At 43.2% G+C, this 11,461-nt stretch overlaps 5 protein-coding genes across 5 annotated transcripts; 2 read left to right on the forward strand and 3 right to left on the reverse strand.

Moving 5' to 3' along the window:
- Window positions 1-2,049: 2,049 nt before the first annotated feature.
- On the forward strand, window positions 2,050-5,868 carry PHALS_10646 (uncharacterized protein; the record flags this gene model as incomplete). The annotated part of the gene is made up of 1 exon (XM_024726105.1): window positions 2,050-5,868. The coding sequence occupies one exon, from the start codon at window positions 2,050-2,052 to the stop codon at window positions 5,866-5,868; it is 3,819 nt and encodes a 1,272-aa protein (XP_024576815.1).
- Window positions 5,869-5,971: 103 nt separating this feature from the next.
- Window positions 5,972-7,000, reverse strand: PHALS_10647 (uncharacterized protein; the record flags this gene model as incomplete). Its single annotated transcript, XM_024726106.1, has 1 exon — window positions 5,972-7,000. One exon carries the CDS (start codon window positions 6,998-7,000, stop codon window positions 5,972-5,974), a length of 1,029 nt encoding a protein of 342 aa, XP_024576816.1.
- Window positions 6,999-7,899, reverse strand: PHALS_15448 (uncharacterized protein). Its single transcript, XM_036407443.1, has one exon. The coding sequence runs from the start codon at window positions 7,399-7,401 to the stop codon at window positions 7,213-7,215; it is 189 nt and encodes a 62-aa protein (XP_036263145.1). The 5' UTR covers window positions 7,402-7,899; the 3' UTR covers window positions 6,999-7,212.
- Window positions 7,900-7,988: 89 nt separating this feature from the next.
- Window positions 7,989-8,554, forward strand: PHALS_10648 (uncharacterized protein; the record flags this gene model as incomplete). Its single annotated transcript, XM_024726108.1, has 3 exons — window positions 7,989-8,006; window positions 8,068-8,214; window positions 8,471-8,554. The coding sequence occupies 3 exons, from the start codon at window positions 7,989-7,991 to the stop codon at window positions 8,552-8,554; spliced, it is 249 nt and encodes an 82-aa protein (XP_024576818.1).
- Window positions 8,555-9,678: 1,124 nt separating this feature from the next.
- Window positions 9,679-10,078, reverse strand: PHALS_10649 (uncharacterized protein; the record flags this gene model as incomplete). Its single annotated transcript, XM_024726109.1, has 2 exons — window positions 9,679-9,726; window positions 9,791-10,078. 2 exons carry the CDS (start codon window positions 10,076-10,078, stop codon window positions 9,679-9,681), a joined length of 336 nt encoding a protein of 111 aa, XP_024576819.1.
- Window positions 10,079-11,461: the final 1,383 nt, after the last annotated feature.

An 11,461-nucleotide genomic window follows, 5' to 3' on the forward strand; every position in this document is an offset into this window, starting at 1 on the left:
TCTTAACGACTTTGGTCGTTCAATCTACCTTCCGAAAGTGAATCATCAAGGCTTTAAATCATTTCATTTATAAGTTTGGGTACGCAGTAGTACTCATAACCGAAAAAAGCTTTGGCAGTCATGCAATTTGCTCTCTTAAGGACCGACTGAACATAACATTTGCTCAAACATCAGATTACATCCGCTTTCAGACTTTAGATCTTTTTACGTCGTCCCGAATGAACGCATTTTGTTTCATTTTGCGAGCTGCACGCATATAATCCAGAGCTTTTGCATCTCATGCTTGAGAAGCAGTTTCGTATTTTCCTCGGTATTTTCGCAGTTTTCTTTCGCACTGAAACGATAATTTAACCTGAATAGATCGAATGCTGAGGTCTGAATCCTCTCGTGTAATATTCCCAAAAAAACAATTTAATGAAATATATCAATTAATAAATTTATAGGTAGCTCGTTATTTTTCTACTCTGGGCCGCATTTAAGAAAAAATCTGTTTATCTGACAAAAGAGAGATTAAGACAGTTCTTATATTTCGGCAAAGACACGAGGTCAAGGCGTTGCACGAATTCGACAAGTTACACAGTCATGATAACTTGCTTGGGACTTACTCTCTAAAGAATACAAATGTTCTGCAGTTTTTGGTCATCCAATGTGTGACTCATTGTTGCATACTACCGACTCTTCTGAATTTTGACGCCTTCATGTGATCAACAGCGTACTAAATGCCATCCAATTTAAGACTCAGTTGCTCAGTTTTTACTGAACACAAAAGGCTCTTTTTGTTCAAAATTTGGCCTAAACTTTTATCGTTCTTTATGCCAACATCCATTTGTGCATGGTCACCGTGGTGGTCGATTCGTCTTCCCGATAGAGGTTAATTGTTGATATATATGGTTTGGACGCGCTATCAGAAAGATAAGAATATCTGGAGTCAGTATAACAGTGCATCATTGCACGACACCACGAAGAAACTATCGTGCATCGTATCCTTTCTTAAACTCGTTGAATCAGAAGCGCAAGGTAACCTTTTAGTACCCGCACGCCCGCGCATATCGATCACATTTTCAGATATGACTGCTATTGTGAGCGACATGAGAATCAAGTTGAGCAGAGGTCAACCAAACATGTTGCGCAGCTTCGCGCACACTACTGCAGTGCACTGGCGATTGCTTATGGCTCAATCAAAGCACTGTCATTGAGTGTGCATATATCGAAAAGGCCTAATGCGGAAACCCACGACTGTTCGCCATTTTCGGCAATGTACCTGCTCCCATCAAAGCAAAGTTCAGTCGGTGGCTGGTAAAGCGGTGAATTTTTCTGAATCTCAGGGTCAAGCTGTTATACCATTATAAATACTATAATAAGCTAAAGCAATCCGCCGATTATATTCGAGAGATCTAAACCCTTTGTTAGAGTCAGGCAATCGTAAGGTTAGTATATTTTCAAAAACACAGTTTGCCTATTATGACCTCAACTGAAGCACCACTAAACTATCTGATGATAATGTAACGTGAAAATTAATTTGAAAATTGAACTGAGCTACTACAGTCAAGCCCAGTCATACTTAATGACGTGAGTCGTAGCGTGTACGATAGCAAGATACGCTGTATCGTTAGCCTGCCTGATATTCAAAATAAACCAGTAGGCCTGATGCGATGTCACATTAACCTTACTGATAACGGTGACCGACATTCTTGCATATTATCAATCTTTTGGCTGATTGGAGATGTCAAGCATGCACAATAGTTTGCACTGACAGTTTCATAATAGCTACTGCGCATGTCATTCTTTGCTGCTTCCATTGATCTTCTGGATGAGCGCGATATTTGAAACTTTCGTAAATGGCTGGTCAATGATTTAGTGACAGATGATGATAATCTGTAGCACCCGGATTGGTTAATTAATATATACGTGAACTTCATCTGTCGTTTTCCCCTTAAAGTTGAAAATATTGCTCGGTAATTGTGAAGTAGAAGGCGCCTGTGTTCTCGCCTTGCCGCTGAGTATTTTCTCATGGCTTTGACGATGCAGACGCACGTGGACCGGGTAAATATGTCAACATCAACTTCCCCACTCTCATTGCAAGCTACACCCGTTCCCTCGCCGACACAATTGCAATTGACACGTAAAACTCTTAAGATGAAGAAAAAGAGCGAAGCATCCAGCAGCGCACTAGTATTGGTGGGATTAATTTTTCTTGGTGTATTATTCGCGCTTGTTGTTATGGCCTTCTTTGCCTACGCTCCACTTTTGTGTGCGTCGTGGATTGGAATTATGTATGTCATCGGACTATACCTGTCTACAGAGTCTTCAAAGTGGCGTTGGCATGATGCACAGGAGTTTGAAAACCGCTTTTGGACCGGCACCGCATTTTTATTTAGCGCTGCAGTGCTATATGTGAAAGACTCGCCACTTGCAGTCGGCCAATGGAGCTCAACGCTTGGCTTGGTACTCGTTTTTATTTTTACAATGAGTGTGCATTTTTTCGACAGGTTCCTGCATAGGCAAGAAATCAGTCGTCGGCCGAAGCTAAAGGAAGCATCCAGGCAATTTTCACAAAATTTATTTAAATACAAAGCCACGGCAGAAGAGAAGACTCTTCTTGTAATGGAGTGCGTGAGTCGCATCGATCGTCATTATTTACCCAGTACCATCAACAATATGATAAATTTCGCTGAAGTAAAACGACGAGAGCTTAAAATCTATCGGATTCTTGCAGGAGCGGGCAAGGACGAGCTAAATTACATTTTAAACCATATTCAGCTCGCACTGCTTTTCTACAAAGTGAAGGACCATTCAAATGTGCGCGAGGATCAAAGTCGCACATTAATTCTTGATTTGTTGTGTACCACACGATTGGCGGATTTGTCTGTCATGTCCCGAGCAGTGTTGTTAGACGCACTAATGGTAATGAAGATCAGTGCTCATCCCATGGCTCAAAAGTGGGTTCGCAATATTATTTTAAAGACGCAGGGCGACGATTTAAGCAATTTAAAGACTTACACCGATGCAAAAGGTGATTTTCATAGTATGCACAAATTAGTTTTTAACGATGTCCGGGACCCGATAATTCGAGCTGATATTCTGAGCCACATACAGCGCGAAGCTAGCGTACAAATTGCGCACTCACGATTGGGAACGAAGCGGGGTCGAAATCGTAAGCAGCAGGCATGGCGAAAGGTGTTGAGCGATGTGGACGATACGCTGTATTCTTCAGGTGGACGTTATCCAGCAGGTTTGGACACACGATTTCCTCGACACACTTTGTATCCAGGTGTTCTTCCATTCTATCGTGAACTTGATATGGGCACAGTGGGGCCAGACGATTGGACAGACGATCGAATTGGTAATTTGGTGTTTATCTCCGCTCGACCACATGTTTACAAGGATGTATCCGAGAAAAAGTCGTACGCTAAGTTTGCAGCTTTGCACGAAAAGATGGGAATGCACACGCTGCCCACGCTTCTTGCTGGCAATTTGACATCAGGCCGCGCTTTTATGTGGCAAGGGGACCTAGAACCTATGGCGCAGAAAAAGTTTGAAAACTTTGGCGAATTTTACCAACTGTATCCGGAATTCAAGCACGTTTTTGTTGGTGACAATGGTCAAGGTGATGTAAGAGCAGCGGAGTTAATTGTAGAGAAATTTGGACCTGATGTGCTAGAAGCCGGCTTTTTTCATCGCGTGCAGCCTTTGGAAAAGATGTTTAATTATCATTCGAAAGAAGATTTGGTCCGTTGGCGCAAGATGAATATTTTCTTTTTTGATACGTACGTGGGTGCAGCAGTCGAAGCATATGGCATGAAAATGATTCGACTTAGCGGACTAAAAAAGATCTGCGATGATGCTGGCCAGTCATTTGAAGCTATTCAGACGTGGCTCACTTCGCAAAGTCGGGAACGTGCGAGGCTCCTGTTGAATCGTGATCTTGGCACGGCAAATGCATTTCTGTCGAAAAAATTTGGCCCTACTTCTCTAGTTATAAAACCTCAAGTGTTCGCTTTAAATGACATCGTTCGCACGCCGATCGGTCGTGGTATCGTTCGTAAATATCGCGGTATCGATGGCATTTATCACGTAGATTTGACTGATTGGCCACCATCAGGAAGCAAAAAACGCGCGCAAGCATTTTTACCGGATGATAGCCTTGTAAGCTGTGAATGTTTGGCATCTTCGGGTCTTTCTAAAAGCTCAATTAAATACGTCAAATTTCATCGCTCGCCTCCTGCCCGGATATTTGCTTCACATTCTCTAGTGAAAACGCTTTTTGGTATCGGTCGTGTGATATCTTATCGCACCGAAGACAATATATATGCGGTGTCAATTCCTGGAGACCAAACAATGCTGCACATAACGGCATTTTTGAACGAGAATTCGCTGCAACCTGTGGAAGATGAATATATTCAAAATTATGCTACGAGTGATCAGACGTCTCCGCGAATTTTCGCTGGTGTGCGATCCGGCATCGGCTTTATTACAAAAAAATTAATCACGTTTGTTCCCAGTGGATCTGTAACCAAGCCATTGTTTGCTGAGACGATGGTCGTTGATTCGCCGTTTGGACGTGGTGTCGTTGTTCATTTTCGTGACAAAGATCGCGTTAACGAATTGCGATTGTTTAATAGCGATATTAGAACTCAGAGTGGTGAGCTGCCATCGCTAACTAGCGCATTCGTACAGGAGCGATACCTTCAGCTGTCACCGGTATCCCCACCTCGACGCTTTCTTTCTATGCTTCGATTGGGTTCCAGCAAAAGTGCAACAGTGCTACCCGCTGGACCTGTTTCGACTGGCTCCGACGCAAATACACCATACGGAAGGGCTATCGTTAGGAGTTATCGAGAAGAAGATGAGGTGTACGTACTAGAGCTGACTGACTGGGCTATGACGGCAAAGAATCCCGTGGTGGCCCATCTCAGGAAAGACTTTGTTAGTCTTAATGTTCAAGCTGCTCCAGCGCTTGCATTTGCTTCAGAGATGTCTGTCAAAAAAAAGGGACCTGCATCTTCAGGAAGTCACGGGTTCTTTCAAATGTTTAGATACGGTTTCTCGACGCGCGCTTCAACGCAAACGATAAGGAATCCATACGCAAATGAGATTGGTATCAAGCGATATATCGACACAGTTTTCGGGGTAGCCAACACAAGCATGAGCAAGCCATACCATGGATGTCTGAAGGCTACTTTGGTAAACCCAAATTTCAGCTGTACTGTAGCTTATGTTCAGGCCAAAGAAACCCAAGAGATTGTGCAGGCCCCCACGCCAAGAAGACGCAACACATTAGAATTGCTGGTGAAAAAACCGCTTATTTACTTAATATCGGGATCCGACGAGAACATCACCTCGGGGAGTCCGATTTTACCGGAGACTATATTTGCAAAAGGGTCTTTCGTAGTGACGCCATTTGGGGAGGGTGTCATTCGCACACATCGTCGCGTCGACGACATGTACATTGTGGACTTATCAGGAGTGTACGGATACTTTCATGTTACTAGCCTACGACGACCTGTGCGTGGTGTTGTGGGACAGCCAGTTGATACAATTTATGGATCAGGTGTGCTCGAAGACGTGCGAGAGAAAGATGGTGTGCATGTAGTTGTCTTAAGGCTCGGACTGACGTCCGCTCAAGCTCACGCATACCTAAATCCATCTAGTGTAATCGGAGCAATCAAAGCTTCACGTGGCGATGTAGTTATGACTCCTTTTGGTTCAGGCATTGTGATGCAGTATCGTCCGTACGATGGCTGCTACCTCGTCTCACTTGACTGGAATACGGAAGGTCATAGTCACGTTTCAGCTTACATTAATAATGATAAGATCGTGCGCACCGGATCGATCAAAAGTGGCTCAAGTGGCTGCATCGTCATGTAGACGGTACTGTTTTGAGAGATGGGCATGCCTAAAATTTCACTTTTCAATTTTGATATCCAACAGAATTTTTGTTTTAAAATTATTATGCTAGATATCCATTTATTCATAAGTGCTTCGATACAAGTACACCTTGGTGTATTTGGCAATGATTTCCCTTGCGAACGGACCGATTACAATTCCCAGCTTCGCACCGCCGGCCACCTCCATGCGAGATGCAGTATCCATTTCCACGATCTTTCTTCTTGCAGCCATCCATAATGCAGCGACGGATACCACCATGCAGGTAACATAGACCAAGTCGTTGGGTACCTTTGGAGCACCCAGGCACGCGGCACTTCTTACCACCTCCATGAGCCCGACAAAGACCTCCACCTTGTGAGCTTTTGCCACAATTTTCCACTTGACATCGTGCTCCGCCACCGTGGGTCTTGCATCGATTGTTAGATTGCGCCCTGCGTGCGCATCCTTCTGTTATGCACTGCTTTGCTCGTCGCGTGCTCTTTGATTTCGTAGAATGCACAGATGTTATCAATGAATTGGATAAAGTGTTTGAGTTGATGCAAAGAGTCGGTGGGGGCAATGGCACTGTGCCTAAATGCAACATATTTAACGGTAGTGGATTCGTACGGCCAGGAGTGACCGAAATCGTAAGGGAGCCTGAGTGGTTTGGTGGCTGAAGAGAAGTTTGAAACGCTCTCAAATTTAAACCGGCAATGTCACTCCACGACTCGCGAATGAAGGAGTCGACAGTTGGCGAAAAGCCGGGCATAGTGCCTTCCTGTTTGATGTACACATCAGCCCCAACCGGAGTTTCACTGCTGCTTTGCAATTTCACGTCAGGCTGCAAATATGAGGTAACACCCACAGACAATCCTTGCCCACTTGCACTTATCATGCGGTGCCCACTTGTGGCAAGTGGGGACTCTGGACTCCGAGGATTAAATGAATCGCTAAGTCCATTAAAGTGCAACTCCACGTTGTCGGGGTCTTCGGTTCGGAAAACTGCGCTGTCAAGCATCATCATCGTGCTTTCAAAATCTTCATCATCCAGTAAATCCATTGTAGCTGGCGAGTTGAAGATATCACCAATGTTGTAGCTGCTGATTGTAATTGGTGAAAGCTGTGGATCCATGATGTCTAGTTTACTATTTTACAGGGGTATTTGGAAGCTACGGACGGTACGGAGCGAAAATTGGAGTGAGGGAGAAGCGATGGTAACTGCAGCTACACTTCGAGTGCCTGTTAAGCTTGATGCGAATGAACCTCACACTGCAATCTCAATATACATGCTGTGTTTCTTCCAGCGATTTCCGAAGGGCAAGATGCCCAGGACGAAATCCTGCTTCATGTTGTACACACCAATCTGCGTCCTCGCTTTTGCTTGAATAATTCATGGTAAGTTTTGAAATAACAATTTGCAAAACAAGAGAGAGATTTAAGTGACGACGGCACATGTTTCTGACTAGCTAGTGTACTATTGTAACCATTGATTGCAGTTGTGTCCTTAATTGCGGCAATGAAAGCTACAGACATAGATGGCAGAATTTAGCTTTATGTCTTACTTCGACAATTTTTATATATCAAACAAATTCAAAAATGTCACCGAAAGCGAGACAAATCGCACTTAAACGCGTCAAAAAATGCAAGAGATAAAACGAAAAAAAAACACCACTGAATTCTCTTCTCACAGAAAAGGGATTGCTGATGCTGAGAGCAATATCTCGAAGACTATGGCAACAGTAGAATAAATTTCATAGCTCTGGGTACTGATTCCTGATTCGCTCGACAACGTTCCCTGGAAACTTCACTCAATGAATCATTTTGCTCGACAATGGCGCGTGAAAATAATTTTCTCAGTATGGCAGAACATCTAAAGATAGTCATCAGACTAGTTAAAAGAGGTATTGACTACCCAATATTCAGAAAGTCTTTTCGCCGGATCACGAGCACACTTTCTTGCTCAAGAGCAAAATCCCAACGGCAGTTTACACGACAATGAAACAGTAGAGAAGCCGTGTTAAAAGCCATCCACGTCGCTTCGCCGTCGAACAGCATTACACGCCAATTTTAGAGAATCAGACGTTGTCCTATGATGCTTGACTTTGCGAAATATAAACAGCATGTGCCCGTTGAGATGGGTGCTTATCTCATTAGGCCCTTGCTGTCAATATTGCCCACCCCACAAGCCAGCTATTACAGCTACCGTTCAAGGCTCAAGCTTGGAAATTCGACAGGATTCTAGGAAGCGTGTTGTGCATGGCAACCCCTTGGGAAAATAAGGACCGAGAGTGTCGTTTGAGATTAAAAACTAATTTTAATAATGACTATTACGGAAGCAGAGATGAGGTACGAATGCTGTTAAGGATCAAATTCACATCACACTTTTGTCATGTCGTTGCACTGTCGTTAATCTGGTGACTGAGACTTGAACAGATGGTATCTTTCGAGAGAATGGTAACGTTGACATATCTTCCCGCGGGATCAAGACAAGCCTACGATAGAATACGAACAGCGTTGTTGGTTGTCAATACGAGGTCTCAAGCATTTTGAATACATCTTAAATTCTGATCGATCCGTTTGACGTGTGACCACCAAATTGTAGATAGTGCGCGGGGATATTGGTGAAGAATACGATACGCCGGCTTTTCTCGACGAAAACACTAATGCTGTGTCACAAAAACTTTAGATGTTGTCCATGAGATTCAAGAGCTGTATGATCTTAAAACTATGTCTCGTCCAAGTTAGAATTTTGGTTACATCTTGTATGTGGAGTGGCTGGAAAGCTCTTTGCAACTTTACATGACTCAGCAGGGGCTCTACGAAATGACGCGTTTCTCGCGACTAGAATACTAAACAGTACCCCAAAGATATTGATCGCAGCAACTCTCCAAGTTCTCACCGGAAAATAACAAACTAATGTTTGTACTGAAGATGAGGTGCTCACTGCGATTCGCCCCCTGTACGCTCGAGTTGACGATATTCAACCCCCTTATCAAAAGTCGATAAGGTTTTGCGACAACCAGCCGGAAAACTCTCGACGATATCCAGCTAGCCACTAATGTGCTAGATTTAAGTCAGCAAGTACAGGAATCATGCTAACTCGTACCAAATTCACCACACCGTAACTACGTCTTTAAACTACCGAAACACCGAGCAAAAGTCCTTACGTCTACGCTTGTGAACCTTTTGCCCAGAGGAAGAGCAATGCGAGCGCCAGAAACTCGCTTTTTGAGCGCTTTCTACACCCATTAGTCATCACGCATCAAAAGTATCCCATGCGCATAGAGCAACAGTAGTCGGGCAGATCCACAAAATAATGGTCAATGATATGCAGTATTTTTGCCGTTTTGGAAATTATCTGAATGACAGCATACAACCACCTTACTTGGCAAATCGTGTGTGGTTTAGGTTTGTCCGCCTGTCAGGAGAGGATATATATTGCCGGCTATGTTAAGGAGTTAAAAAAGTCGGCCAGTATTAAATCAAACTCCATCCACGAATTGTAAAAAGCATCTCATTATGAGCGGCCATGTGCGAATATGTCTCAAAACATAAACATGCGAGTATCATTTTGTAGCAAAAAACACTGCGTATCGCATTATTCGTGCCGGTAGGATTGCGTAGAGTGCAGGATCGGAGGGATTATACCGAGTCAGATGTGTTTATTCAAATAAAGCTGGGAAGATGGATAACAATCATATAACTATCGGAAAGCAACTTGCTCCCACTGATGTTATATAGGTACCGGGTCGAACATTTACGCCCTAAGTGTCTCATTCTACTGTTTGAGAGGTTAAATTAGACAGGTCCTCACTTAAGTAAATTGTAAATGTTGAGTTTGAGCTGCTGCAAAGCTGCCTACAATAACAAAACTCAGTTCTATCTTATCGCGTGGAAGTCGACCTTATAGATCTAGCGACACCTTTGAAATACAGAGGTGATAGCAGCCTAGGGCTGTTAGTTCTGAATGTTCACGTCCACGGGTTTGCAAAGCTAGGGTAACATCCAGGAAGGCCGTGCAAATACGTTCGAAACGACACAATGGAAAACAAGCCCAAGTATTGAAGATTATACAGTATCCGTGCGTCTTGAGACCAGGACAAATGTTAAAGATCCATTTAATTTGTTCGTCAAGTTTAAGCACTTTGCACGTGTAATATGATGCATAGCCCAAGATATAAATTATCATACGATCTAATCTTAGCTGCATCGTAGCTGTTACGCCTTGAGACAAGAATCAAGAAAAAATTGATTGAAATCAATCTTATAGAGAATCTGTCGAGTCATAAACCAACTCTATTCTAAAGCAGAGCATGATGAAGAAACACTGTAGACTGATGTCTCCTGTGTCAGAGCATATTACGGAGACCAACTGCTAGGCGCAAGAAAAGAGCCACACTCTGAAGTTATTGGCGATGTCCTTCATTTGTCATGATGAAAATGATACTTACTACCGAGCGATTCTGATACCGCACGGAGCAGTGTAGCACCATGTAGAAAGCTAACAATTCTTCAACTGAATAGCAAAAATAATCGTAGAGGCAGGAAGTCTTCCCTTATTATCTCGCGCAGAAGATCTGATTGAGCTCGAATAACTATCCTTAGGTACTGTTCCAAAAGTGTTGCATAATGGTGAAAACAACATAATTTTGTGGAGGAGGAGCTTATATTAGCATTCGTCATAAACGGTTCCGTTACTTAATCAGTTGTGCAGAGCTTTGAGTTGCGCAGATCTTTGATGCGAGGAGTAGAATGGCTAGCTTCAAGAACCCGACGGGTCAGTTTTTTCATATGATAGATATGGAACACGACGGCGGATAAGCAATCCACCACGCGTTTTGATTTATTATCTGAAAGCGTCATGAGATCGGTCTGATTTTATTTTAAAATGTTGTCGACAATGTCTCTTATAGTTCACATTGTGATGTCATCACAAATCGGGTTTGAGAGAGAGCGCAATTTGCACCCTCGGGGCCGACCCGGTAAAATGGAGGGTTTTAAAATAAATGCTTATAATAAGCTACATCCGTCACTATATCCATACAAGCGCTTTGATTATGCTGCAAATCAGCATTCATAGCAACGTGTGCACAGCAAACGAGCATGATGCATTGCAACATGTTAAGCTCTTGATTAGCTTGTTAAATACTCGACTTACCTTGGGATCCAGTGGTATTCCTCTTGCTGTAGTGTACTCTAAAGTGGGGTGGGTGGGGTGCTATAGGAGTGGCTTGTTATGTACCATGGACTCTCTGACGCACATGCTGAGTTTGACCATCTGGCGATACAGCTGCATAGGCTGCATTGTTCAGATGCATGGAATTTATTTGAACTAATCATTCGTCTAAAGTCACGCAAAAGACTTGATAAATTCATACTGAACACTTGTGAGAGCTTCTATAACGTGTCCACTCCAATAAGCTATTTGCCGATACAGATCAGTCTTTTCTTGGCGCTGACATAAGCATTGGCTTTTAGGTAGCTTAAGCACTAGATGGCAAAATGCAAAGTGAATATATAAAGGACCTTAGTTCGCAGTGCTACCTCTAAGCCTATCTAGAATATTCTACCAAATATTCAACTGGATTCTTTA

This window comes from Plasmopara halstedii, assembly GCF_900000015.1.
Source record: "Plasmopara halstedii genome assembly, contig: Scaffold_525, whole genome shotgun sequence".
NCBI classification, from domain to species: domain Eukaryota; phylum Oomycota; class Peronosporomycetes; order Peronosporales; family Peronosporaceae; genus Plasmopara; species Plasmopara halstedii.

Bases quoted from the DNA above. Each gene is read 5' to 3' on its own strand.
- PHALS_15448 (XM_036407443.1), bottom strand. From the start codon at position 7,401: ATGTCTGTAGCTTTCATTGCCGCAATTAAGGACACAACTGCAATCAAT.